Source organism: Girardinichthys multiradiatus, chromosome 9 (genome assembly GCF_021462225.1).
Source record: "Girardinichthys multiradiatus isolate DD_20200921_A chromosome 9, DD_fGirMul_XY1, whole genome shotgun sequence".
Lineage (NCBI taxonomy): Eukaryota > Metazoa > Chordata > Actinopteri > Cyprinodontiformes > Goodeidae > Girardinichthys > Girardinichthys multiradiatus.
This window is the reverse complement of record NC_061802.1, coordinates 43,020,358-43,047,907: the sequence shown is the minus strand read 5'-3', so window position 1 is coordinate 43,047,907 and position 27,550 is coordinate 43,020,358. Positions and strand designations below refer to the sequence as shown.

General features: G+C 40.8%; 1 protein-coding gene across 2 annotated transcripts in view; it reads left to right on the top strand.

Moving 5' to 3' along the window:
• tgfbr3 (transforming growth factor, beta receptor III) overlaps window positions 1-27,550 on the top strand; it is a 97,314-nt gene that overhangs the window by 44,031 nt on the left and 25,733 nt on the right. For both annotated transcript variants that reach the window (XM_047375041.1, XM_047375042.1), the window contains exons 4-7: window positions 9,651-9,788; window positions 21,741-21,924; window positions 25,746-25,908; window positions 26,313-26,460. In XM_047375041.1, coding sequence (XP_047230997.1) covers window positions 9,651-9,788; window positions 21,741-21,924; window positions 25,746-25,908; window positions 26,313-26,460 — 633 coding nt within the window. The remainder of the gene's footprint in view (window positions 1-9,650; window positions 9,789-21,740; window positions 21,925-25,745; window positions 25,909-26,312; window positions 26,461-27,550) is intronic.

Below are 27,550 nucleotides of genomic sequence, written 5' to 3'. Positions count from 1 at the left end.
GCCCCACTGTTCCATGTCAAAAGGAAGTTTAAGCTGATGTGAAACATAAATTGGTGAATCTGTTTGATTACTCTGTGGTTTTCTCAAAGACCCAGATGTGTGACACAAAAAACTGAACTTGGAAATTGAAATTGAACCAGTTCACTTATAGAACTGAAAGTGAAAGTACTCAAATTGTATTTTCAGTACAACAAAATGCAAAGCAAATGAATTCAGTTTCAAACCATGAAATTACGTCTCAATGTAGCAAAATTCATTTTCATAACCAATGCATTTGATTTCTAATTTTGCAAACTCAGATTCAGTTTCTGATGGCCCAGGTTTCTGTCCATCTTTGCCCCATCTAGCATTCTGTATTGTTGGATTTGATCTCAAAGTCAGAGCATGAATGTTTGCTTAGCTGTGATTAAAACTGATCACTCTGTTATCTTTTCAGTGCCTATCATAGCACATAAAGATCTTAAGCACATTTTATTAACTGTATTATAATATTTTAAAATATTACACATATTGCATATGTATTTGTATGAAGGTTGTAAATTGTTGAGGCAAGTGAATCTTCTTTCTGCACTGGGTTCAAGTAATGTTATTGCTGTGTCACTGCTACAGTATTTGTGTAGCACTTCAGTAAATGTCTTTCCAGTGGCAGATATGCACGGCACATTCTATGCTGCACCTCTAAAGGCACCGAATGTTTAATCGTATCTAAAAAGTCCAGGGGACGTAGAGCCCAGTGGAAGACAACGTTGTGTTTTCGCTGCGACATCAGATGCATAGAAAGATACTGCTGGAACGTTGTTTGCTTGAAGCTACGTATCTTCATACGTCATGGAGATGCTGGACAAATTCGAACCGTTTGATTTTCTTTCCACTCTTGAACTGTTGAATTTTAATACGCATGTCCTCTAAATAGCGTGCTTCTTGTTTTATACTCTCTTATGTCTGTTTTCATAAATTTACCAGCTCTGACACAAGCACGTCTAGACATTTATCTTTCCCTTGTGTTTTTTGCATTCGTCTGAAATAAGACAGGATGTTTTCTTCAGCTTCAGTGGCCCTGAACAGAGCAACAGAAACCCCTTTCCTCTCTTTTACGCATGTAGGCCCCTGAAGAGAGAGGGGTGGACTAGATACGAAAGCATTATCTATAAATAGGCCAAGTCAGGTTGCTGCGAAAGCTGTAGTGCTTGGATGAAACGCAGTTGTTCACATAATTGTGGTTTCCTTAAAAGAGCTATGAATTGGTTTCCCAGTTTCAGAGAATGAAAGTGAGTTTTATATTAAAAAATGATATTCAGTCAGAGTGGCCTGCGGAGCAGGGCAGACTTAGCGCTCAGGTTTCATCTGAGTTTTAATCCTTCAGGGTTTTTTTTTTTTACTTCTGTCTTTTTGCAGGTTGTCTATTAACCTAAAAGGGATAGTACTTTGCCAAAACAAATGCTTCATTCTGAAACATTCTTCTGCTCTGGACTCAAGATCCAGGTATCAACATTTTTCCACACAAGTGGTGTATTTCTCCATGGTGACTAGCCACAAACACTTGTATTAGCTTGGTTGCTGCGATGTGTAGAGCAGAAATAAGCTTTTCAAAACAGAGACCTGGGGGTGGGGGGTTGATAAACAAACCAGGTCGGTGATATCTCAAATCGCTCCTCTTTCTCTAATCAGTACAGCAGACATCAAATGTGGCCGCAGACCCTGATCAGGGTGAGGCAGAGCAGATGATTGCTTTATCAGCTGGAATTCACAGATATCATGGACTCTGTAAGTGACTAGCTGGAGAAGCTCAACAGGCTCAAACAACTGGTGAGAACAGGTCTCACTCACCTCACACACTAAACAAAACACACACATTCAAAGCCAGCAAGGGTTGCTCTCAGGGCTGCATCAGCAGTTCTGTAAGTAGAACTGAAGCCAGGAGATCACTACGTCACGTTCCATTTAGGTGGATGTGCTTCTGCCTGATTCTGTTTAAGCCTTCTAGGGTTTTTGGTAGTAAAAATGCAAACTGTAATACACTATTAACACAAAACAGTAACCTTGTCACTTTGGTTCAAAGTTGTGTATAGGTATAACTTGTTTGTATGAAAGGCTTATGTGATGCAAAATGTATTACCGGAAGCAGTTCTCAAGGAAGGATAATAAAAATATTATAACAGTTTGGCAACATTGCACACACTATGCATGCACCTGAAGGAATTAGTTTTTTTTATAAAGCACACTAAAATGAAGACAGTGGGTAGAAGAAGAGCATGGAAGCTCACTATTATCCACTGCCCCACAATGCTCCATTGAATACAAGGATTGTGCCTCGTTATATGTCCATTTATGGGGAGCTTAAGGAGCAGAACCACATGCACATCAGCAGAGGCCCAATCAATCTACCCATGCACACATGGAATCCAAGATTTAGGGCTTACATCTTCTGCTCTGCATTTGCTTGGTTAATGTAGATTTACTCATGGGTTAGTCCCACACTAGAATCAGTATCTCTCTAAATCATCAAAGTAAAAGCAAACACTAAGGGAACATATATTTGTTTTAATATTACTTAAAACATTTTGATTTACTTCCATGCAAAAAAATACACACTTTCTATGCAGGAATTTGAAATATACAGTGGCTTACAAAAGTATTCACACCCCTTTGTCACATTTTATTCTGTGATTGTATGTGATAGACCAGAACAAAGTCGCCCATCATTGTGGAAGCGAAATATTCAATTTCAACTATTTTAACTAATTTTTAAGAAAAAAAAAACTAAAAAGTGTGCATGCATTTTTATTAAGACCCCTTTTACTCTCTTCTTTCTCCTAACAATTAATTGCAACCAATTACTTTCACAAGACACCTCATTGGGAAATATAATCACCCTTTGTGGAATTTATTGTCAGTATAAATCCTGCTGTTCTGTGAAAACGTCTGAAGTTTGTTACAGAACATTAGTGGACATTATGAAGAGAAGGGGACACAGCAGAGTGATGGAAAGATGGATGAAGCTAAATGCAGGTCAGTCCTGAAAGAAAACCTGTTAGTGTTTGCAGAAAACGTAAGACTGGGGCAGAGATTCACCTTCCAGCAGGACATTGATCCTAAACATACAGCCAGTGCTACAATTGAAGGCTTCAGATCAGTGGATATTCATGTGTTAGAGTGGCCTGTCAAAGTCCAGACCTAAATCCAATTGTGTTTCAATTTTTGTTGAGACGCTCTCCATCTATCTGACTGAGCTCAACCCAGTTTGCAAAAAAGAGTTGGCAAAACATTCAGTTTCTAGAAGGTGACAGAGACATACCTCAAATGACTAGAATCTGTCATTTCTGCTAAAGGGGGTTCTACAAAGTATTGACACAGCAGTGGGGGTTGAAAACAAATGCTTGCAATGAGCCATGTTAGACTTTTTCTTCCATTTCACAGTTATGCATTCCTTTGTGTTGCTCTATCACAGAAAATCCATATAAAATACATTAAAGTTTGTTGTTCTAAATGGGACGAGATGCATTTAAGGGTTTTGAATAGTTTTGGAAGGAACTGTAGATCTGTACTGATCTTTCTAAAGGTTTTTATCCAAATGTTCCATCTGACTTATTCTCTTCTTGTGGTTTTCGCTGCTGTCTGACGTGAGCTGAGTGCAGACTGATACACATCATAGTTCAAGGGAAAGGCTCCAGGTAGCATCCGTATCACACTGAAAAATGTGGGTGGACTGATAAGAGCGATAGACGGGCATTGGTTCGCCTTCGTTCTATCACTGAGCTCCTTGGCTTCAGGTCCATGTTCCTTCTTTCTACATTTGTATAACTGCAGTGATCCAGAAAGAACCAAAATACAAACACAGATAACAGATAATAGACTGGTCCCTGGCAGGTCTGAGCTGCTTTATAGACGGTTCTCTTTGTTTTTAAGTAAACCTTAGCAGTGCTTTTAGATCCTATTCCTTTACATGGTTTTTGCTATAATTGTAGTGTTTAATCAGTGTTTACTGATTCCTGTTTTAGAAATAAAAAAGCAAGTTGGTAATGTTCATGTTTTGGAACACTTTGTGCTTTCATTCTTTCTTGAGCTAATAATTGTTTCCTGGGAGGGAGAGTGTTTTCCCAGATTAGTCTTACTTTTTTCCTAATTAAAGGATGTTTTGGGTTTTCTTCTGAATCGCTGAGGCTCATCAGGCACTTAATTACCTCTGTCAATAAAGGAAACTCCCTCTTCCTGCTCGGCTGCTCTGACGTAGAGCTCAGGCTGCAGGGTTGCCTGCTGTTTACGCTGCAGGGCACAATACTTGACTTAAGAGGGTATCACATGACTATCTTGATGCACGCTCTTCATGAAACACTCTTGAAAGGCAGTGTAATTTACTCGCCTCAGAAGATCATAAAATGAGAACCACATGCTCAGGACAAGAGACACAAATCACCCACAACAATTACAGCTCACCATCAACAGAAGGATTTAACAGTATCCATATGGGTTTGTTTTGTAATGAAGACCCATCAATGATTAATCGTTTTTCAGGTTTTTTTTTGCAGTGTTTTTTGTTTAGAGTCAACATTGTATGGTTTTGTTATTTTTTCCTAATATTACTCTGGTGTTTAAACACGCTGCCACCATCAACGTTGTGCTCTTTGATCGGCCAGGCCGGCACCGCTCCAGCTGTTGTCCCGTGTGAGGTTTCTTTTCAGTAATGCGATAGGCCTGGACAAACCTACATCAGTGGTTGCTGGTGAACCAACCCCTTAAACGATAACGTACCAAGGACACCCTAAATCCCGCTCACGGCCTCCTCACAATCAATCAGTCGCGGCCTCCTGTCTCTGAACAAACGTGGCTGGGTCCTCTTAATGTGACAGGGACAACTCGGTATCACCTGATCGTTGCAAACATCACAAAAGATGCTTTGATATTTTTGCACCTCCTCTTTCCACATCCATCTTGTTATGAGGAGGGTTCCTGCCAAACCCACAAGCTATACAGGACCTCACGATGGCAGATCTGTGGGCAGAGATGTGAACACCAGCTGCTGCTGACTCCTAAATGATTACTCACGTATGCAAACCAGTGCTGCTTTGTACTGGTGGAGTTATCTTCTGTCTACCATAGATGTTCACAAGTCATTTATTCCAAGTGCTGATTAAATCTCAGGTCTCTAATGACTGAAATGAACATTCTCACACCAGATGTCTGCCCTGTAGTCTGCCTAGAACACAATTGCTGGAGATGATTCATTTATTAATTATTCCTAAACCTAATTTAACACATGAACATTTAATATAAACTCATAAAAAAACTGTGTTGAACTGTGGTTAAAAATTAATAATGCATCATATTTACCCCACAGAAATATAAATATGCGTTTTTGTTCAAGGGAAACATGTTAAAATAGGTTTCTTCTTAATAAGTCACACAGGAAATGCCTTTTATTTGAACAACCAGAAGTGTCCTGGGTTGTAGTGATGCTAGTTCATCAACAAAAGAATTAGATGTTGGAGTTGAGGGAACGTTGTTTCTGAAATGACCTACATTTAGTTTGAGGTACGTTTGTGAGCTCAATATTATGTAACTACTACAATCATAAACAGATTGTTATAAACCATTAATAGCCTGTGGTGTTTGAATGTCCCAGTTTAACAAACCTTTAACTGGAGAATCTGTCACAGCAGCAGTCTGTGGCTTACTTTCTGTAAATCCTTGATGGTTGCATTAAATAACAACAGAATAACTTGGAAGCTACTTTTAACTCATTTTACTGGCTTTTATCATGAATATACTCTACTGTAACTCGGAAGGGACAACATTAATCATTTCAGAATCAGAATCAGCTTTATTGCCAAGTTCGTACATACAAACAAGGAATTTGCCTCTGGTACACTTTGCTCTTTTGTTCTGTTTTTGCATTACAGAATATACAATATACAATGTACAATGCCATATTATTAAAGTAGTTTAGATTACCGTCTTACTGTCACTCCCGAGTAGATCATTATACCTTTATAAGACCAAGATTGCCCATAAGACTCAGTTCCCAATACAAGTCCGAGTCAAATCTAAGGGTCTTTGTGTTTGCCACTTCAGTGTGACTAGATTCTAAGTAGCAGCCTCTAGTTTCCAGTCCTGCTGTCTGCCTAAGGTCTTAGCCTATTTACCACAAAAAGTAAAAGGAATTAGCCAGGATTGTCCCGGTTTTCACCATTTTTAACCCTCATTGCCTACTGATACGTCCCCTTCTCAGAGATCTGTTTAGGCGTGTGTGTGCAGGTGACTCACGTCTTCTGGAAATGTTTCTGTCTGGGTTTAAAATTCCTCATATTTTACAACTTTCCCCCTAGCTCTCATTCTTCTTTTACCCCCCTTCTCTTCCATCTCTCAAAGCCAGAACCTCAAAGCCCAGCCAGGTATGATTATATCTTGGTTGTTGTTATTCTCAGAGGAACAACACTTTTTCCAGTGTCTGGAGTAAAGACGGCGTGAAGAAGAAGGAGGGGTGTGCAAATATTTGGAAGAAACACAGCGAGTCTGTGATCTGTTTATGTAGATCCTCATCCAGATTGCCTCAAGTGTTCAGTAATTTCTTCCATTTTCTTGTCTCAAAGGGACATTTGAATGATTCTTGCAGCATTACAGTTTTAAATGATCTGGTTTGTGTTTGTCTCCTTTAGGAGAGGAACATCTCTGGGTTATGATGCTTCATGTTTTCTCCCTTGACTCTGTTGCTGTCTTACTAAATGATTTCATCCAGGACAGATTTCTTAAATGCAGAAGTAGTTGTGGTTAAAAAATTTGACTTTCCTATATAGAAGACATCAGTGTCGAGCCTGATGTTCAGCCAGAATCCTGAGTGATTACAAGAAAATATTAAATTCTTCATTTTCCTCATTAATGCAATTGCCTCAATTGAAGAATTGAACACTGAAAAAATAACTCAAAGTTTATGAATAAAAATCCACATGACTAGATCTTCATTAGCTGATGGAAAAGAACTTGTGCATTGTCTAAAGTTTGTTTTCAGCAGCCTGGCTTTGTCTTTCAAGACTCAAACAATCCTCAGTCAGACAGATGCCATACAAGGAGATTAAACCTCTCTCTGTTTTACCCAAGAAAGGTTACTAGACAATAAAATATAGCTCTTTCTTTGTGTGGCTGTACCACAGTTATACATGAGATCTGATTCCTTAAGATCATTCTCGCCATTTTCCATAGATATCATAAAATTTTCTTTTTTTTACCTGCGTCCAAACAGATGAGTGTAAACTATGAATATTATTTCTGTGTTTTTTGCAGTTTGATAGTTACTCCTGTCTAAACAGTGTATAATTTTTATATGATTCTTCAATGTTTATTGATACTTGAATGTTCCCATAAAGGGAAATAGAATCATCATATTGCCACCCCTGTTAGTGTTAGTTTTCTACCTCACACTGTTATATGGAGTTTATGAAGAGTTTAATCTTGGTCTCATCTAACCAGAGCACCTTCTTCCACATGTTTGCTGCATTCCCTACATGGCTTTTGGCAAACGTACGACTTGCTTTTTATAACTAAATTTTTGTCCTGACAACAGATTATCCCACCTGAGCTGTGGATGTTTGGAGCTCATGTGCCTTAGGTCTTAGTAGGTTTGCAGTAGTGCCATACTCTTTCCATTTTGCAATGATGTACCGGTACTAATAAGTGCTCCGTGAGATGTTCGGAACTTGAAATATTGTTTCTAATCTAATCCTGCTTTAAACAGCTTTATCAATGATCTGTTTGCTTTGTTCCTTGGTCTTCATGACACTGCTTGTTCACTGATGTTCTCTAACAGACATCTTTACAGCCTTTACAGATGTGCCGGGCTTATACTAACATTAAATTACATTCAAGTAAACTCTGTTTACTAATTAGATGAGCTGTGGAGGCAATTGGTTGCACTTGGGGTATCAGAGTAAAGAGGGCTGAACATGCCATCGTTTACTGATTTTTATTTGTAAATAAAAAAGAAAATCCTACTTTGTGTTCCTTCCAGTTCACATTTGTGCACTACTTTATGTTGGTCTATTACATTAAAACCCTAACAAAATACACAGTTTTTTGATGTTACAAAGTGAAAAAGTTGTAAGGCACTGTACTTGGTAACATGTTTATTGCCATTGCAGCTCTCATGGTTTGATAGCTGACCATTCTATAGTGGTTAAACTAAATTAAATTTTCTAATTACAAATAGCACAAAATCAGCAACACGGGAATACGTACGTCCCCAAATGGTGGCTGATCCCATGCTGTTATTCCTTTATGACTGAGATGATCTCCCTTTTGGTAAATCACACCATATTAAACTACAAGTGATGCAGAAACAGCTAAAGCAGCTTCAGTTTGAGGTCATTCTTTAAAGTCAATCATTCCACTTAGCTGTGATCCACATATGGTTACATTTCTACAGTATCTCACTCTGAAAGATTTTGCTACAAAAATACAGAAAGGAAAATAGTGCCAAGTAAATAACATATAATTTATCATGTTATTATCATGTTACTGTACTATAAACAGATCTGTTACTGGGATACATCACTAAAGTTGTCTTTATACTAATCATTTAAATGCTTCATTATTAAGGATGACTGACATAAAGTGCAGTATAACATCTGGTTCGGTGTCTTGTCAAAATTTTAAATCACTTTTTCCTATAAATTGAAAGGGAAAACATTCTATTTTTGTAAGAAGCAAGATCAATATTTTTGTTAGCTGTATCTGATTAAATTGCTTCAGGGGTCGTTAAGTCACATAATGACTCCTTGTGGGTTGGGTTAGTGATTTACAGGATTTTTCTGCTGACACAGGATGGGGCTAATTGGATTAATATGAGTAAAGGAGCCTTTTAAGACGAAGAGTGTGACTGTCAGCTCACTAAATCTTTTCAGTGAGTTCCTGACAGAGCCTGAGACAAAGTAAATGTTGGAAGTGTGAAGTTTACAAATTAAAGTCTAATTTTAAAGTTCAAAAAGAAAACTGAACAAAACGCCAGATATGTGCCACAGATATGTCTGGGTTCAGTGAACATCCAGGCGAGAACCAGCTGAGTTGATGCTGTCCAAATGATCCAGGCAAGTCTCACACCAACAAGAAGGAAACAAAACAAAGTTCCCAAACATGCAAGTTTTTTTTTTTCCCGTCATTCTAGCAGACTGTGAAAATCTCTTTTAATGGCATTCTGAGAACCAAAGACATAGTTGCATGCTGTAGAGATGACAACCGAGACCACCCCCGTACTATGGTCTCTGCCTTTAACAAAGACTCCACTGTGTGAAAGTTCAGATCCCTCTGAGGATTCACATCAGAGCAAAGCAAGAGCCTTTTAGGGAGAACACAGCATGCTGTCTTGTTCCAGTTTATCAGTGAAGTGAGTACAGAAAGAGCCGCAAAAGTCTGATGAAGAAGAAGAATGTACAACTTAACACATCTATTTACAAAGGGTTACCCCTTTGTTTTGCCTATTTGCGTATTTTTGTTAAAGAGAAAGTGAACGGGAGAAAATCAAAGGTTTGACATTAATGCCATCTGTATTTAAACAGAGCTCATGATTTGCATTAGGAGTTCTGTTGCTATGAAAAGGCAACCCTTGCTGTTTTCCTCGTGTGTTCTCATGGGAACCTCCCTTTCTTATTTCCTGCTCTTGCCAGGTTGAGCTGCATCTCAAGCCCATCCAGTCCATGCGCCAGCACCAGAAGCCTTTGGTCTTTGTGCTAAACTCCCCCCAGCCGGTGATATGGAATGTCAAGGCAGAGAACCTGGCGCTGCACGTCCGACATATCTTTCATGTGAGTCCAGCATCATGTAAAGCCTTTAAATCCCTTTTCCTTAAGCTTTGTATTCATTTCCTCACTGTCTTCCCTGCCCAGCAGCCTACTGTATGTCTTTGACTGAAATATTTGATGCTTTGCAATTCTGCAGAGGAGCCTTGTTTGCGATGTAAAAATGACAGGCATATTCAGTTTGGAATTACGTGCTGTGAAAAACTGCCTGCCTTCTTACAGGTTTAATTTTTTTTCATGTTTTTTTATTGTACTTAACTATTTTAGATCATCAAACTAATTTTAATATCAGACAAATATAACCTGCAGATTCATAAAATTCAGTTTTTATAATTGTATTTATTAAGGGAACAAGCTGTCCAAACAACCTGAAAAGGTAATTGCTATCTAAACGTAAGAAGTGGTTGTCCCCACTTTTTTTAAAAACAATATGATTTACTGTCTGGTCTACAGCTTGTTCAGTTGTGTTGCAGGCAGGTTGTGAAATGATCATAGAAGACATAAAAGAGGATTATCTTTTTCATACAGAAAGGCTTATTATGATTTATATGAAGGATTATATAACACACCTTATTAATTGTAATAACAAGAATTGGGTAAACATGTTGACTTTGTCTAATTTCCAGAGGGTCACAATTATTCATATAGCCCCAAATATTTACAAGACCACCTGAATCTTTTGTTAGGTGCTGCTGAAGGTTCTGGAAAGGGCAACAACCTACTACATTCTCAGCTCTTATTAGACTGACCACTTCTCAGAACGATGGAAAAACTCCAAGAAACTCACTGAAGATCTTAGAAGGAGAGTCGTAGATTTACACAAATTAGGAAAGTCTTTTAGAACCATTTTAAAAGCAGCTGATTCTAAGATCATCAGTTCCCAACACCTTTACATAAATACCGGTTATTTGGGTGCATTGCCATTTTACCAAGGTTGGGAAAAAAGGCCCAAACTGTTACCCTTAGAAATAATCCAGCACTAACCACAACTCAAGCTTGCCATGGGCCATAAAATGCAGGGACACAGGTGTCTCTGTCTACTGAAGCGAAGTGGCTTACCCAATACCATGGAATTGGTTTCTACCAATATAGAAGCCTCTGAATCTAAATCCACACGCTCAAGCTGGGCTGAAACAACCCACTTGGCAAAACAAAATACCTTCAGGACAAAAAATAATACATGGTCATAAAAAAAAGGAGCTGTTCGGTCATAATGACAAGATGGATGTTTGTTGGCATTAAGTTGAGCCTTTCAAACCCCCAGATGCTGTACCAACTGCCAAGCATGGTGTTGGTAGCCTCATTCTGAGGGGCTGTTTGACTGCTAGAGCTCTGGTGCATCACACACATTGGAGCATATTATGGAAGGAGGACTACCTCTAAATCTTTTAAATCACCTCAAATGAACAGCTAGATAGCTTCCCAACCTCAACTCCTTTACAATTTGTGGGTCAGCTTGCATCCTGGGTCTGGGAAACCAATTAAATGAGCTCCAACAATTCCACCAAATGGAGTGGTCAAATATTCAGCCAGAAAAATGCCACAATGTTGTTTATAGCTGGATGTGGTCAAGGTGCATCTTGCTAAGAGACAGTTAACCAGATAGTAGTGGTGTGTATGTATAATTTTGAGCAAATTTCAATCAATTTGTCCTTGTATGAATTTGAATTAAATTCATGATAAATTCAAACTTGTGCTCCATGCTTTTAAATTAATCACTACAGTTGCATGCTGTACAGTTATTCCACATTAGATAAAGAACTCAATTAAATTCTTTAAAGCCCAAACCTAATATGATATTCATGCCCACGATGAGTGGAGGTAAACATCTGGCCAGAAATATGAGAATGCAGCTCTTGTTTTTGCGAGTTGGTGGTTTTTTTTCCTTTCCTTTTCTCATTGGCTATATTAAAGTAACTGGACAGGGGTTATTGTTAGAATCAGGGTACAAATGGTTGAGCAAAATAAGAAGATTTAGTGAGGGATATCTTGGTGTAGCTGGAGCTGCGTCCCTCAGGGAGCCAGCAATATTTAGCAAAGGTACCAGGGGGCCTCTCTGGGAAACTGGCCTAAAAATGGACTTCTGTAGTGTTCTTGTTCAAAGCCTGTGTATCACACGAGAAGAACTGCAACAGAATGCAAACCAGAAGCCTCGGCCAAGCCCTTAATATGCTATATGAAAACCATTTTTTTTCTGCTTTTTGCCTTCCTGTGGTCTAGAGGCTTTTCTGTATTTCAGCCTTCCCAGAAACAATCATATTGCATTCAATTCCATCTTAACACCACAGCATTGTGCAGGAATGCAGCATCAGGTACACAAATGATTTTCATATGTGCTCAAGTGTTTCCTGCTTACTTGTCAAGCACAAAATATCTCGCCATAAAAGCCAATGCGACATGGGCGGAATATGTACTGGCTGCAGAAATGGCGTGCTATGCAACAGCTCATCTGTAAACACATTCATTATATTAAGAACTGTGTTCCACCCACATATTTTGTGTGTCCCAGCTTATTTGACATTTAGAGGAGAGAATTAATAAGCCTCAACTAGGCCTTAGGAAACTTCTTTCCGCTTGCGTAACTGGGGCTTTCACCACTCAGTAATATTAGTAATCTTCACCTCCACATTAAAGTGCTTCCTGCACAATAACGTGTCTGTGTAGAAGTTATAGTGTTCTTTTTTCTTTTTTTTTTTTTACTGCATTTCATCTAAATTAAGCATTAAAGGTCAGATGCTTCTTTTAAAACTGAATCTTTTCTATAATGCAAATATTCTCACGTCAAAAAAGAATGATGCATTTAATGCAGATGGACATCTGACCTGCTGGAATTCCCTTTAGACTGATTATGTGCAGCCAGTGAGATTGTAGAGGCCAGCAGACCAGTGTCAGAGTAAATGCCTCCACTTGTCAGTAGTGGCAAACAGACAACAGCTGAGAACCATTATTAAAACATGCAGTCCAGGCAGAGCTGTTGCTGTGTGTCAAACAGTCTAAAGTAATCGCTCTTAACTTCTGCTTAAACTCAAAGGAAAAAAAGACTGAAGAATGTATTGTCTACAACGCTGATAGACTGCCCATTGAACTTGTGAAAGGGCTACACAAAGTAGTGCTCACCACGTTTTAAAGATTTTTTTTTCTAAACCAAAAATTTGTAGTTTTCCTCCACTTCACTATTATGTGCTACCTTGGGTTGGTCTATATCAGAATATCCCAATACAGCACATTGATGTTTATGATTGTAACATGACTAAATGTGAAAAAGTTCAAGTGGTATGAATAATTTTGCAACGCAGTGTTGTAGAAATTAGCATCGGCTTTATTTGACAGGATCAAATGAATGTAAACTGAGTGAAAACTGAAGGATCAGCTTTCAGTTTTAGTCTGTTCATCTGGTATTTGTCAGATGCACAAACGCAAGTCTTTAAGTGGGGAAACGATAGTGGAGAGGGAGGCCCCTGCAGTCAAAGCTGAGCTAATGGCTTTTACTGACTCCAAGGGCCCCTGCTGAATTAGGTGTTAACTATTTTATGTTTGAGTGACAGCTGTGGTAGTACAAGTTGTCAGTGTCTGGTTTACCCACCAGACCTGCTCGCTGGATTCTAACCTGGAGGAGCTGGACCTGATCTGCTTTTCTGGTTCTTTCCACTGTGACACCTCCTTAACATGCCACAAACTTGGAACACCTTGCAACACATTGTTGACAGAACAATCACTGGTCTACACTTCACTGGTGATTTTTTTTAAACACTACAATTCCACTAATACACGCTTTGTTTCTCACTGACTTTCCTGGAGCTTCCCGTTTCACTCTTTATCCTATACCAAGTTGTAACTTGTTTATTTCTGTGGTGTGATAACCATAAAAATGATTGTCTGTGCTGTCTTTATTTAGGCAAAGCAACAGTAAAAATATTAAAACATAAAAAAGTGAAATTACACAAAAATGAAACACAGTATTATGTTTTTGGCACTCTGAGGGTCCTTTATCTATTTTCTTTGATTACCAGTTTAGGGCAAAAGTAGTCACACCCATTGAACTAATAAAAGTTCTGCCAGACCTTGATTCCTGGTCCAAACTTTCTGGACTTCGCAGACTTAATTGGCTGCCTGGAAAAGCTTTTTAGATGTTGAGTACACTGTTGCTGTTGGCCGCTCAGCTTTGAAAATGCCAGAATCTACACCTTTGTTCTAAGACATGCTCTCTGCAGTACTTATTGGCAATCAGCAGCAGCCTGGATTCATCCCGGTTATGGTATGACATGAAATATGACGACTGAATAACAGCCAGATTTCATTTTATCATGGGACAACAGGACCTGAAGGGAGACACATGTGCAGAGTGTGCTATGTTGACTTTGTGGTCAAATGTACTCGTACTCGTCGTCTTCCGTTTATCTGGGACTGGGTTGTGGGGACAGCACACTCAGCAGAGACGCCCAGACGTCCCTCTCCCCAGACACCTCCTCCAGCTCCTCCAGGTGGAGCCCAAGGCGTTCCCAGGCCAGCTGAGAGACATAGTCCCTCCAGCGTGTCCTGGGCCGTGTCCTGGGCCTCCTCCCGGTGGGACGTGCCTGGAACATCTCCTGAGGAAGGCGTCCAGGAGGCATCCGGTATAGATGCCCGAGCCACCTCAACTGGCTCCTCTCGATGTGGAGGAGCAGCGGCTCTACTCCGAGCTCCTCCCGGATGGCCAAGCTCCTCACCCTATCTCTAAGGGAGTGCCTGGCCACCCTACGGAGGAAGCATGACCCAAAGTTCATGGCCATAGGTGAGGGTAGGAATGTAGACCGACCGGTAAATTGAGAGCTTTGCTTTTTGGCTCAGCTCTCTCTTCACCACAACAGACCGGCACAGTGCCCCCATTACTGCGGCAGCTACACCGATCCGTCTGTCGATCTCCCGCTCCATTCTTCCCTCACTCGTGAACAAGACCCCAAGATACTTGAACTAGCCACAAGCCACCCTTTTCCGGTCGAGTACCATGGCCTCTGACTTGGAGGAGCTGATCTTCATCCCAGCCGCTTCACACTCGGCTGCGAAACACCACAGCGCATGCTGTAGGTCTTGGCTAGAGGGGGCCAGCAGGACCACGTCATCTGCAAAAAGAAGAGACGAAATCCATTGGTCCCCAAACCAGACCCCCTCCGGCCCTTGGCTGCGTCTAAAAATCCTGTCCATAAAAGTTATGAACAGGACCAGTGACAAAGGGCAGCCCTGCCGGAGTCCAACATGCACCAGGAACAGGTCCGACTTAGTGCCGGCAATGCGGACCAAACTCCTGCTCCGCTTGTGCAGGGACCGGATGGCCCCTAATAAAGGGCCCCCGATTCCATACTCCTGGGGCACCCCCCACAGGGCATCACGAGGGACACAGTCGAATGCCTTCTCCAGATCCACAAAACACATGTGAACCGGTTGGGCAAACTCCCATGAACCCTTGAGCACCCTGTAGAGGGTATAGAGCTGGTCCAGTGTTCCACGGCCGGGACGAAAACCACACTGCTCCTCCTAAAGCCGAGGTTCGACTATCGGCCGGACTCTCCTCTCCAATACCCTGGCGTAGGCCTTACCAGGGAGACTGAGGAGTGTATAGTTGAAACACACCCTCCGGTCACCCTTCTTATGTAGGGGGACCACCACCCCAGTCTGCCAGTCCAGAGGCACTGTCCCCGACGCCACGCAATGTTGAAGAGGCGTGTCAACCATGACAGCCCAACAACATCCAGAGATTTGAGGTACTCAGGGCGGATCTCATCCACCCCCGAAGCCTTGCCCCCGCGGAGCTTTTTAACCACCTCGGTGACTTCAGCCTGGGTGATGAAAGAGTCCAACCCCGAGTCCCTAGCCTCTGTTTCCACCAGGGAATGCGTGATGGCAGGATTGAGGAGATCCTCGCAGTACTCCTTCCACTGCCCGATAATGTCCTCAGTCGAGGTCAGCAGCCTCCCACCTCCACTATAAACAGTGTTGGCGAAGCACTGCTTCCCCCTCCTGAGGCGCCGGACGGTTTGCCAGAATCGCTTCGAGGCCAACCGGTAGTCCTTCTCCATGGCCTCACCGAACTCCTCCAAGGCCCGAGTTTTTGCCGCAGCACGCTTGGCCTCACGGTACCAGTCAGCCGCCTCAGGAGTCCCACAAGCCAACCACAGCCGATAGGACTCCTTATTCAGCTTGACAGCATCCCTTACTGCCGGTGTCCACCACTGGGTTCTGGGATTGCCGCCGCGACAGGCACCGCAGACCTTACGGCCGCAGCTACGGGCAGCAGCATCGACAATAGATGTGGAGAACATGGTCCACTCGGACTCTATGTCTCCAACATCCCCCGGGATCTGGTCAAAGCTCTCCCGGAGGTGGGAGTTGAATACATTCCTGGCCAAGGTCTCCGCCAGCCGTTCCCAGCAGACCCTCACTATGCACTTGGCCCTGCCAAGTCTGTCCGGCTTTCTCCTCCTTCAGCGGATCCAACTCACCACCAGGTGGTGATCAGTGGACAGCTCAGCCCCTCTCTTCACCCGAGTGTCCAAAACATGCAGTCGAAGGTCTGATGATACGACAACAAAGTCGATCATCGACCTCCTGCCTAGGGTGTCCTGGTGCCAAGTGCACTGATGGACACCTTTATGTTTGAACATGGTGTTCATTATCAACAATCCGTGACTAGCACAGAAGTCCAATAACAAAACACCACTCGGTGAATCCGAGTGGTGGTCAAATGTATATATATCTTTTGGAGGGTTTTGTGGGTGTGTGTGTGTGGGGTCTCACTTGCATCTTTGAAAGGCTTTATCTGAAGCAAATGTTCTATGCCTCTTGGTGGAGGAACACTGTAAATTATGGTTGTTGGCTTGTGTGTTGGCTATTGTTTGTTTGCCAAGATTTGGCTTTTTACTCAGGTGTTTCTTTCATTAGCTGAGAGCTTGTAGTTTGAGCATGAACACTTTACTGTAGCTGTTAATGGAAACCATGGGTATTCACTTCTGGGTTTCATTCAGAGAAAGGCACGTCAGAGGAACCCTCCAGAGTGGCGCTGAGACATATGGTATTGTTTTCTCCACAACAGGGCCCCTCCAGTTTTCAAAAACACGTTTCCAGCAAGCAGCGCCATTAGCTCCCCATATCTCATCAAGAGCACGGAGATGAAATCAGCCACAAAAAGGCCTTCATCACATTAGTACCACCAGAGTTCCTGCATATTCATTTCATCTGTCAGGCCTTTCTGCACATTCCGGCACTCTCTTCTGTTTGCAACACCTCATGTTTTCAAACAGCTTTTTTGCTGTTTCCCAGACTCAGGGTGTTGCTCAGTGAAGACTTCCAGCACTCAGATAATTGATCTCAAGCATTTGGTATGCACTTCTCCTTTTTGATGTACATATGGCCATAATATGTTGAGTCTTATAAGCAGAGTTGGCAGGATATGTACGCTTGCATGTTTTCATCCAAACAGGACAGATAGTGTATACGCACAGTTTTTTATTTTTTATTTTGCTAAGGTAAAATGAAGCATTATTGTCCTATAACCACCCTCCTCTCCTCAGACCCCTTGCATGGACAATAGGCTCTTTCAGTATCAGAAAACCAGGAAGTCGATTGTGATTTCCAGAGAACACCCACAATCCTCAACAACATAGTGTCTGCTGTGAATCACTTCCAATTCCAAGGAACCACTCTTTCTCGGGACCTGTGCTGGTCTTCACACATAGATACTGTTTAGAAGAAGGGCCACCAGAGACTGCACTTCCTGCGACAACTCAGGAAGTACAACTTTCCATAGGAGCAGCAGGTCATCTTCTACACTGCCATTTTTTAGTTTGTCCTGTGTTCATCCATCACTGTGCGGTTGATTGATCCACAAAACAGGACAGGTCCACACTAATTGGGTCTGCAGAGAGGATCATCAGGGCTCACCTTCCCTCCACCCAGCACATGTACCGGGCTAGCATCAGGAAAAAGGCAGCTAAAATCTCTGCAGACCCCACACATCCTGGAGACAAACTGTTTAGACTTTCACCTTCAGGTCAACTATTTGCAAAACCCAGCTGCGACAGAGACACTTTCTTCCCTGTGGCTCTCAATCTGATGAGCACTGAACAATCAGAATGTCCAGATGGATACCATTCATTTTTGCACTAATGCAACTGATCACTGAAGGTCTGAGATGGACTTTGTATATTTTGCTGCATTGTCATTTCACAGTTTGATCTTGAGGTCAACTTATTGGGAAATCTGCTTCTTGGAAGACCACATGATGTGGTGAATGATTAGTAACTATGAATAATCTGTGTCATTACTGTATAATTCTCCCAAGATACCTTTGAAGAGGTTTGTAACCTTGGAATCAAAAGAGGATTGCTATTTCAGTTGTTGACCCATGCAAGCAATGCTACAGTCATGAATGCTTCAGTCCCCATTCTGTCATCTCTTTACTCCCAGGGGAAGATTAAAGAATTTTATTTCATTTTGAGCTCATACTGTTGTTGTTTTTACTATTATATTTCCTAGTTTTGTTTTGCACTCTATAACATTTGCTCCCTTTGAGGGTTTTTAAAAAGCTTTATAAATAAAATTGGATTGGAACTCTTCTCAATTTGAGGTAACCTGCAGATTTTATGCACTGAGCTGCTCCTTAAGAAATCTACATTTAAGAAAATTTGGGAATGACATGGATAGATTGCTCAATAAGGATTGAGCTTAGTTTCGTGTGGGGGAGTTCTTCGTTTTAGGGAAATGCTGTTTCAGAAGAATGATGTACTTGCATGAGAATGTTTCAGCTGTGGTAAGTTATGTTGCATGGATGCATGTGCTCCATAAAGGCAATAGTTGGATTTTAAGAAGGCAGCTTACCTTATGAGTGCATAATCAACAAATATAAAACTGTAGCACTGCCTTGCAGCTTAAGTAAATTAAATTCTATGTAATCTGCTTACATTTATGAATTCTGTTTAAACCTGTAGCAGAATTAGCTTTTTGGTTTTCCAGCTCTGTATTGTCTGTCAGCTGAGTCAAGACAGAATGCCAGAAGAGAAAGTTTGTTAAAGCCCAGAGCAGGTCCCTCTCTTCCACATTTCAGATTCCTGAGGTTTTCAGCACGCTGGAAAGCCTGGAGCTAATTTGGCTTTCAGGCTTTCCCCCTGAAATTCTTTGTGACTAATTATGGTCGTATTCTTGCAATTAAACTGATAAAGTCTGCTGAGCTTGGCAAGAAGAGTGAAGAAACTCCACCCCTGTTCCTCAGCAGCTCAGGGCACCACCCCTTAGCTCTTCATAATCTTCTTCTCTGTAAATTCTTGTTGTAGTAAACTCACTGAAAATAAAGTCAAAGTGAATTTCGCGACTGAGTCTAAGTGCAGGATTTACAGCCTCTGGTGACAATGCCAGGAATACGGAGAGGAATGTCCAGAGGTCAGACAGATGTTACCCATGAGGATTTAACACAATAGATTTGGTTAACTTAAACACCTGAAAGACTTATCGCTATATTATTATTAAGCTTGATGATCAGTTAGGGGCAGCTTGGTTGCGCTACCATTAAAAAAAGGTCTTGCGTAATATACTTGGACTCAAATGGATTTAATGTTTTAATTGGGACTCCCGTGAATGTCTGAGCACATGCACACAGATTGGTTACACTGGAAGAAAGAAACATTAGCACAGAAATAAAATGAGGTAGACTACATCATACAGTTGTAGTCATTTGATTGTTAGGTAGCCTTCCAGCACATGGAAATGTTTATCTCTGTGCAATAAAGCACATGGTTGAGATCCATTATATGCCAAAGGCGGTCCTTACTAAATGTGTTCTCCCCTTAGCCTTTTCTGTCTCTAAGTTTATTTGCCATCTCCGTCTCTGTCGAGCATTTTCGTGCTCCCTGTTATCCCTCGTGGCTATTTTAAAACGCACCCATGATATTCTACAATAGTGTACACCATGTAAACAGTGAAAACTAGACATCACACTGTGGACTGGGACGTGTGTGGAAAAACAAGCATAATAGAGCATATTGGTGGAAGCTTGACAGTAATAGCTTGGATGTGGGGAAGGATTTGTTTTAGCTATGTTAAAGAGATAGTTTAGTATCAGCAGGTTCTTCACCGTTTTGGTCTTAGGCGAAAATAAAACAAAAACAGCCATATTGAGTTGGTTTACTAATTAATGCGGTGTATAAAAATGTATTCATATCCCTTAAAGTTGTCTTCATTTAATCACTTTACAACCACAAACTTCTGGGTTTTCAGCATTGTTTCCAAATAAAAAGCTGAATTCCTGTGGCATGTGTTTTGACTCAGTCTTCCTTCAGTACTATGTAGAACCAAGTACAGCTTCAAGTCTTCTGGGGTATAGCTCTACAAGTTTTGCGCATATAGAGAGCAAAGGTTCTGCTCTTTCTTCTTTGCAAAATAACTCATGCTCAGTGAGACTGGATTGAGAACATCTGTAAACATAAATTTTCAAACTTTACCACAGATTTCCAACTGGTTTTAGGTTTGGACTATGACTTGGTTATTCTAACAGGTGAATATACTTTGATCGGAACCATTCCATCGGGTCGTCTTCCTGCTGGAAGGTGAACCTCCACCCCAGTCCCAGGTTTTCTGCAGCCTCAAACAGGTTTTCTTCCAGGATTGACCTGTATTTAGCTCAGTCCATCTTACTACTAAGTCTGACCAGCTTCCCTATCACTACGGATGAAAATTGTCCCAGAGCATGATACTCCCACCACCATGTTTTTCATAGTGGGGATGGGTTGTTCAGGGTGATATGCACTCTTCGTTTTCTGTCACACATAGCATTCAGCATGTATGTGAAAAGTCAATTTTTGGTTCCACCTGACAAGAGAACCTTCTTTCAGATTTTCTCTGTGTCCCTGTGTCAAACTTTGAACAGGAATCTTTCGGTTTCCTTTCGACATTGGCTTCCTTCTTGCCACTTTTCAATAGAGGCCATATTTATGGAGTGAACAGCTAACATTTGCTCTGATGGCAGGTTTTCTCACTTGAGCTGTCTATTTCTACAGGTCCTCTTGAACTGATCAATGCTCTCCTCACCCAGACTGCTAGTTTCTGTGGACCACCATGTCTTAGTCGGTTTTTGGTCACTTATAAACAACTTTCTCTCAGACTTGTTTGCTGTGTTCCTTGGTCTTTTTATGCAGCTTGTTCAATAATGTTTCCTAACAACCCCTTCTCTTTTCCAATGGCTATAATCAGTCTGACAGAGAGAGGTACCCCCAGTCCTTGTGGTTTTTAGTATAACAATGGCCACCAGTTGGCTCTAGATGGACAACCTTTATCAGTTTATTATTTTACTTAGTACCCCTACAAATATCCCAAAATGGCCAAACTCTAAAACTCAGTATTTTAATCTAACCTCCCCAACAACCCTACACCATTTCAAACCCTTTGTGAAGAGCCTTGAGACGACATGTGTTGTGAATTGGTGCTATATAAATAAAACTGAATTGAATTGAATTTAACAAACCTCTGAGGCCTTCATAGAGCAGCTGGATTACTGGGAGTAAATTAAACAGGTGGACCCCACTTACTGATTAGGTGACTTCTGGAGGCAGTTGGTTGCACTGGATTGTGTTTGGGAGTATATGGATGAAAGAGACTGAATACAGTTGCAGAGATTTGTAACGATTAGTACACAAAATGTTCACAGTTATGCACTACTTTGTGTTGGTCTATTACATAAAATTCCAAGACACTGTATATCCAAATCAAAGAAAGAATAATAGTTAGAGTGGTTATTCTCAGTCAATTACAAATACACATGGCTGTACTCAATAAACAGTACTTTTAAAAAAGAATGTAGCAATGTTTTTGAATGCCTCTCATGGGACCTGAGTGCTGTTGTTTAAACTGAAAACAGACATGCAATGAAACTGACAAAAGATTTTTTTTCAACAGTTCCTTTTGACTCCTAACACTCCTCTCTTTCTCCTCCTTCAGGTATCACAGGGCTCAGAGGTCCACTTTAAGCAGGCAAACTTCTCGCTCAACACTGAGATCCTGGAGAAGACTCTTCCCCAAGGCAACGAGCAGCTCCTCAACTGGGCCCAGAAAAAGTACAGGGCAGTCACCTCTTTCTCTGAGCTCAGGATGACTCAAGCCATCAACATCAAAGTTGGAGAAGGTGCGCACCAGATTCACTAAATTCCCAAACATAGCTCTGGGCCCCCAAGCAGCCCCTCGACCCCATTGCCCTTTAGCTTGCTTAACATCTCTTAGCTTATGTGTTGTAGCCCAGCCTAGAGGTTTACTTTCACTGCACCTTAGAAAAGAACTGCCTTCTCTCAAAAGAAATTCACCTCTTCACACTGTTTTATTGCCTGCTTGTGGTTTTTCTTCGTTTGGCCTATTTACACTGGTAAGAATTATTCGACTCACAAGGAATAGGATCGCATTTGACAGGACTACAACACCTTTTAAAAGGACCAACAACTATAATCATATGGTTTTTCATGATTTCTGTTGCTATTTTATTGGAAATATATAGTATATATACAAAGAAACAACTCTCAACTGTGTATCTTTTGATAAAAATAGTTATGTTATTTTTATGTTAAATATGTCTCATGCTGAAATGCATAGGCATGCCTCAATATCTTAAACAATTTATTAAAAAATGAGAACATGTAAACAGATGAGGAAATGTTTATGTATATATATATAATTGTAGAAGACCATTAAATGTATTTTTTCTAGGTATTCTGCCGTGAATGGCATTTAACTATTACCGTAGAAGCTGGGGTGACATCACATCGCTTCTGTGAGAGAGCAGTTGCTGTAAAACATGATTTTATGATGGTAAAACAGAAAAGGTTTTAGGGTTCACATCAGAAATAAATCAGAAAACAAGCATCTTTGCAGCACTCCGTTCATGTTTACCGTTATCTGCTAAAAGTCTCGCTCTCTCTCACTATCTTACAGCCTAACCATACCAGACATGTCTTAATACTAGAAATTACAGTTTGCTTTTGAATGCTTCTCACATCTCAGATGTGCTTCTTCTCAATTAATGTTTAAACAACTTACTGGTACTAAAAGCAGCTAACTTTGAGTATTCCTCACATACTAACCACCTCCATAGTGTTGGTATAGCAACCTGATTGCACTTACATGTGGTGCATTAAAGGTAAAAAAAACTGTATTTTTCCAACTGGCTTGTCTGCAAACAGGGTCAATAAAGCTAATAATCCTTCCAGTCATCATCGGCTTACTCGCTGCATATCTATATTAAGTTCTTTGTTTCTTTCCATGTTTGTTCTGTGATCATATAAAGGTGATGTGGGGGATAAACTAAAATCTAAACCAAGATTAAATAACAAATATGGAGTGCATTTTGTTACCATAGACACCTAAGAAGTCTGTAGAACAAGTCAGAATACATGTCTGGATGAGACAGAGGTGGAGCAGTGAAGCTGGATGGGAGTAGAAGTGGTTCAGACTCTTGGGTCAGCCATCGAATGCAACAGGCAGTACACAGGAGAGGTGAAAAAGAATGCAGGTGAGGTGGGGTGAATGAAGACGCATGTCAGGGATTTAATACAGAAAGATATCTGCAGAAGAGAAATAGAAGGTTTACAATATGTTAGTGAAAACTGCTAATGTATGGTTTGAAGACGGGTTTAAACTGCCCATGCTGTTAGAGACGAGGTTAAAGAGGCAAGCCTGAGATGGTTTAAAGATGTCAAGAGAGATAGTGGACATATGGGAGCTAAAGATGTTGAAAAGGAAACTGCTAGGGAGGGGGAAAATATGTAGACCACCCTTGGTCCTTGGTCACATTTTTAGTCTTTGTCTTATCTTAGTCTTGATTACATTTTTACAATTACAATTTATTCTCAAGATAATTGAAAACCACATCTGGAACATTGTTTTTGTAACTGCAACTTAGTGTGTGGAATGGATCATGTGGTTGCATTCAAATGCAACCAACACTTTAAAAATGTCAGCGTTGCCACCTGTGCACCAAGGATGAGATGACAGGGATGAGAAAACAATAGGGAGACAAATTTTCCAGTGCAAATATACAGATGTTCTTCTGCCTCCACAACAGGTAGAAAAAGAGTGCTAATTGAACTTGTCAGAGTTATTGGACAAATGGACAGGTACACTAGCTCATGGCTGTAGTGACGGAGGATATGCAGAGATGTTGGTGTAAAAGAAGATGATATAAGGAAAAGGATATGATGAGAAGAATTTAAATCTTTCAGCTCCTATCAGTTTTTTCTTACCCTGCCCCATATGTTAATATATTTAAAAAGTGTGTAAGGCGGTTCTAAAAATGGGAAAAGGAAATGAATTATTTTGAACCATTAAATTCTGTCATGTTTATGAAGACTGCAGTCTTTGTGGTGTCACAGAGTTGTGATGCAGAAGTTTTTAATGTGTGCAAAACATTTTTTGTGGGAGCCCAGATTGGCTGAGGATGAAGTTGTGTATGCTCCAGTATCAGATGGGGAAAAGGAAGTGCTATTTGTCAAAGGCAGCATATCTTTCTATGGTTTGAAATGCAAGGCTGATACCCAGCAGTTTGACAGAGGTAATGAAACCTTTCCACTTAACAAAACACTGCTCTGCTGATGTTATCTTTGATTATGGAGTGTTGACTTTTTAAGAAAGAACAACCCAAAAATGTTAATGATTTCCCATAAAAGTCATACAACAATAGAGAGGAAAAAAGTGTGAGAAACTCTACGTTTCCAGTTCTTAGAGAGACAAAGTTTGAAGTGAAGGATCGTTGGGGAGAGCTGAATAAGCTGTTTCACTGTTCATTTGCTGCTTGCTGGTTTGCACAGTGAGCACCCTATCAGGGTGTGCGGTTCATCAACTCTTAGACAGAAAATCTTGTACGTGAATGAAGCAAAGCCTGTTTCTGCTGCTGATTAGTAGGTCCTCTCTTGTGAGCCTGTGGTGAGCAGAGTAGTCTCTCTGCCTTCAAGCGTTTGTCTTGTATCGTTAGAGGCTGTGGTTTGGCAAAGCCCCAAACTAACATGATGTTTACTTCACATAGAGAGCTGTAAATTTCCACTCCTTCATATCCTCTGTGGTGCTTTATGAAGATGGACAGATTCTTGCTTGGCATCCCACCTGGACCCATAGACAAAGTTTTTTTTCCCAGCTGTTAAATGTGATAGAAGACCTTCACTGAGAAATGTGCCAACCTTCGGGTTACTCATCCAAAAGCAATGCTTTGTGCTAAAAGCAGCCTAACTTTTAATGTACATAAAATTGGAAATATTGAGAAAGTGAGAAGAAATATGGAATATTAAAAGCGTGTCTGAATTTTGTTGTGGTGGGGAAAATAATTTTGGGATTATTCCTTGCTTGGCTAAAGCCACCAACCAGAGTGTGCCCCATCTTATGCTGTATTTGGAACTGGGATGATAGGAACATCAGTGACAGAGTTAACTTCATACTGAAATCTATGTAAGGATTAGGGATGGTTTAGTGTCAGGATGGCTTCCCTCTGAATCAGTCCAATGACTAAAATAGTTTGGTGTTGGAGGGCAATGGCAAGGCGTGGGCTGACACGTCACTTAAAAAGCGCATCTCCATTTGTTTCACCCTAGTAGGAGGTACCAAAAATATTTTGCAGAACAGATATTTTAATAATTTGATTGAAATTATTTGTATTAGAACATTAATTTTGGCAGACATCACAGTAAAGCTTGGGGTCTTAGGGTGTTTCGGCCCATTATCACTAGACACCCTGACCCAAATTAGGCCCAGCAAAGGTTGATTAGGCATTGGGTTGTGTCCCATAGCCAGCTGGTTTTAGTTAGGACTTAAGGTTGGTAGGATTGGGATTTAGCATAGGGTAAGGACACCTTGCTATTTGGAACAAGATGCAGCTGACTTTACACTCTGCTGTCTCATTGCTGAAATGATAACTGTCCTTTGTAGTTTGCTAATTTGTTTACCCAACACATACAATTTCTCTCTTTTCAGATCCAGTGTTTTCTGACACTTGCACAATTGACACCAAGTTCCTGTCTCTGAACTACCTGGGCAGCTACGAGGAGCCACAGACGTCCAAGGGTTGCATCCTGTCTGTGCCTGACAAGGACAAAGAAGTCCACATCATTGAGCTGCAAGCCCCGAACTCCAGCAGGTAAGCAGCCAAAACATTCAGAGCCAAGAGTACATGCTGTCATGGTTTATTTTTGAGGACAGGATGCTCTCAGTAATCTCTGTGGAGTTTATTTTGGATGTGAGCAAACATGACGGCAGAGGGGGCTTAACTGTTCACACAGTGGGGTTCCTTTGAGGACCATATTTCAAAACAAGTTCTCAAAGACCAAGCTGCCATCGTATGTCTTCCCTATTTGTTGAAGCATTATTCAGAAAACCAAAGAAGTGCAAATCTGGGAATGCTTTAGTAGCTGTATCTCACTTTGGTGCTCTCATCTGTCTGTTTTTTTTCTGGGAGTACATCCAGCATTTTAATCAGTTGGCCAGACAAAGAAAGCATGATAACGCTGTGGTTCTTTTCCATCTTTTGCCTGTATTCTGCAGCGCTTTCCAGGTGGATGTCATTGTGGATATAAGGCCTCTGAAGGATGATGGCTTGGTGTTGCGAGATATCGTCTTGGTGCTCAAATGTGCGAAGTCCGTGCACTGGGTTGTCAAAGCCCACAATGTAAAGGGGATTCTAAATGTTGTGGTAAGCAAAAATAAATGAAAAACTCACACTTTGTTACACAGGAAAGCAATCTTCACTTTTATGTACCACTTGACAAAGAATTTGTCACACCAAGATGTGTTTTGAGCTGGCACCTCATCCGCATGACATGACAAAGTATGGATGACAGGTTCAGAGGGAACACAATATCTGCAGAATTGCAACTGTACAGCCTCGGTGCTGCTTTGCAGCACTTATTTGAATCCCAAGCAGCACTAGATCCTGGCGCTTTACAGTGACTTACAAAGTTTTCATGAATAAAAGCTTTATGAATAAAAGCTCAAGGTGTATTCAGCCCTGAATCAATATATAGTCAATTATGTGCTGCAGTTACAGCTGCAAATATTTTAGGGGAAGTCTCTCCCAGTTTTCCACCATAAGAAACAAATAAAATAATCATTTAAGTTCAATTTCAATTGTGTTTATTTATATGGCGTTAATTTACAACAAATGTTCTCTCAAGACCCTTAACAAATAATAAATGAATTATTTACTGAAATATATGATCCATTTTATTTAGTCATATCTTGAAGTCAATTACATACATTGTTACATCATCTGTGAACATCAATTTTCAAGACTTTGCACAAATTGGATTTTGATCTGGACTTTGACTAGGCCATTTTAGCACATAAATATCTTTGATCTAAACCATTCCAATGTAGGTCTGTATGTTTAGGGTTGTTCTGATGGAAAATAAATATTAAGTCTTTTGCAGCCACTAATAGGTTTTCTTACAAGATTATTCTGTATTTACCTCCATTTATCCCCTCACCAAATCTGACCCAAACCCTGTACAGCCCTGTACAAACCCTGCATCATAATGATGCTACCATATTTCACCGATGGATGGTGTGTCATACAGTGGCAGTTTTCCATCTCACTGGAATTTGCATGTAGGACAAAAAGTTTTATTTTGGTCTTATCTGACTAGAGAACCTTCTTTCACATGTTTGCATTTTCACCTAAATGGCTTGTGGCAAACTTGAGAGAATACTTCTGAAAGCTTTCTTATATCTTTCTTTCAACATCTACGTTCTTCCTGCCACTCTTCCTAAAGGTCAGGTATGGA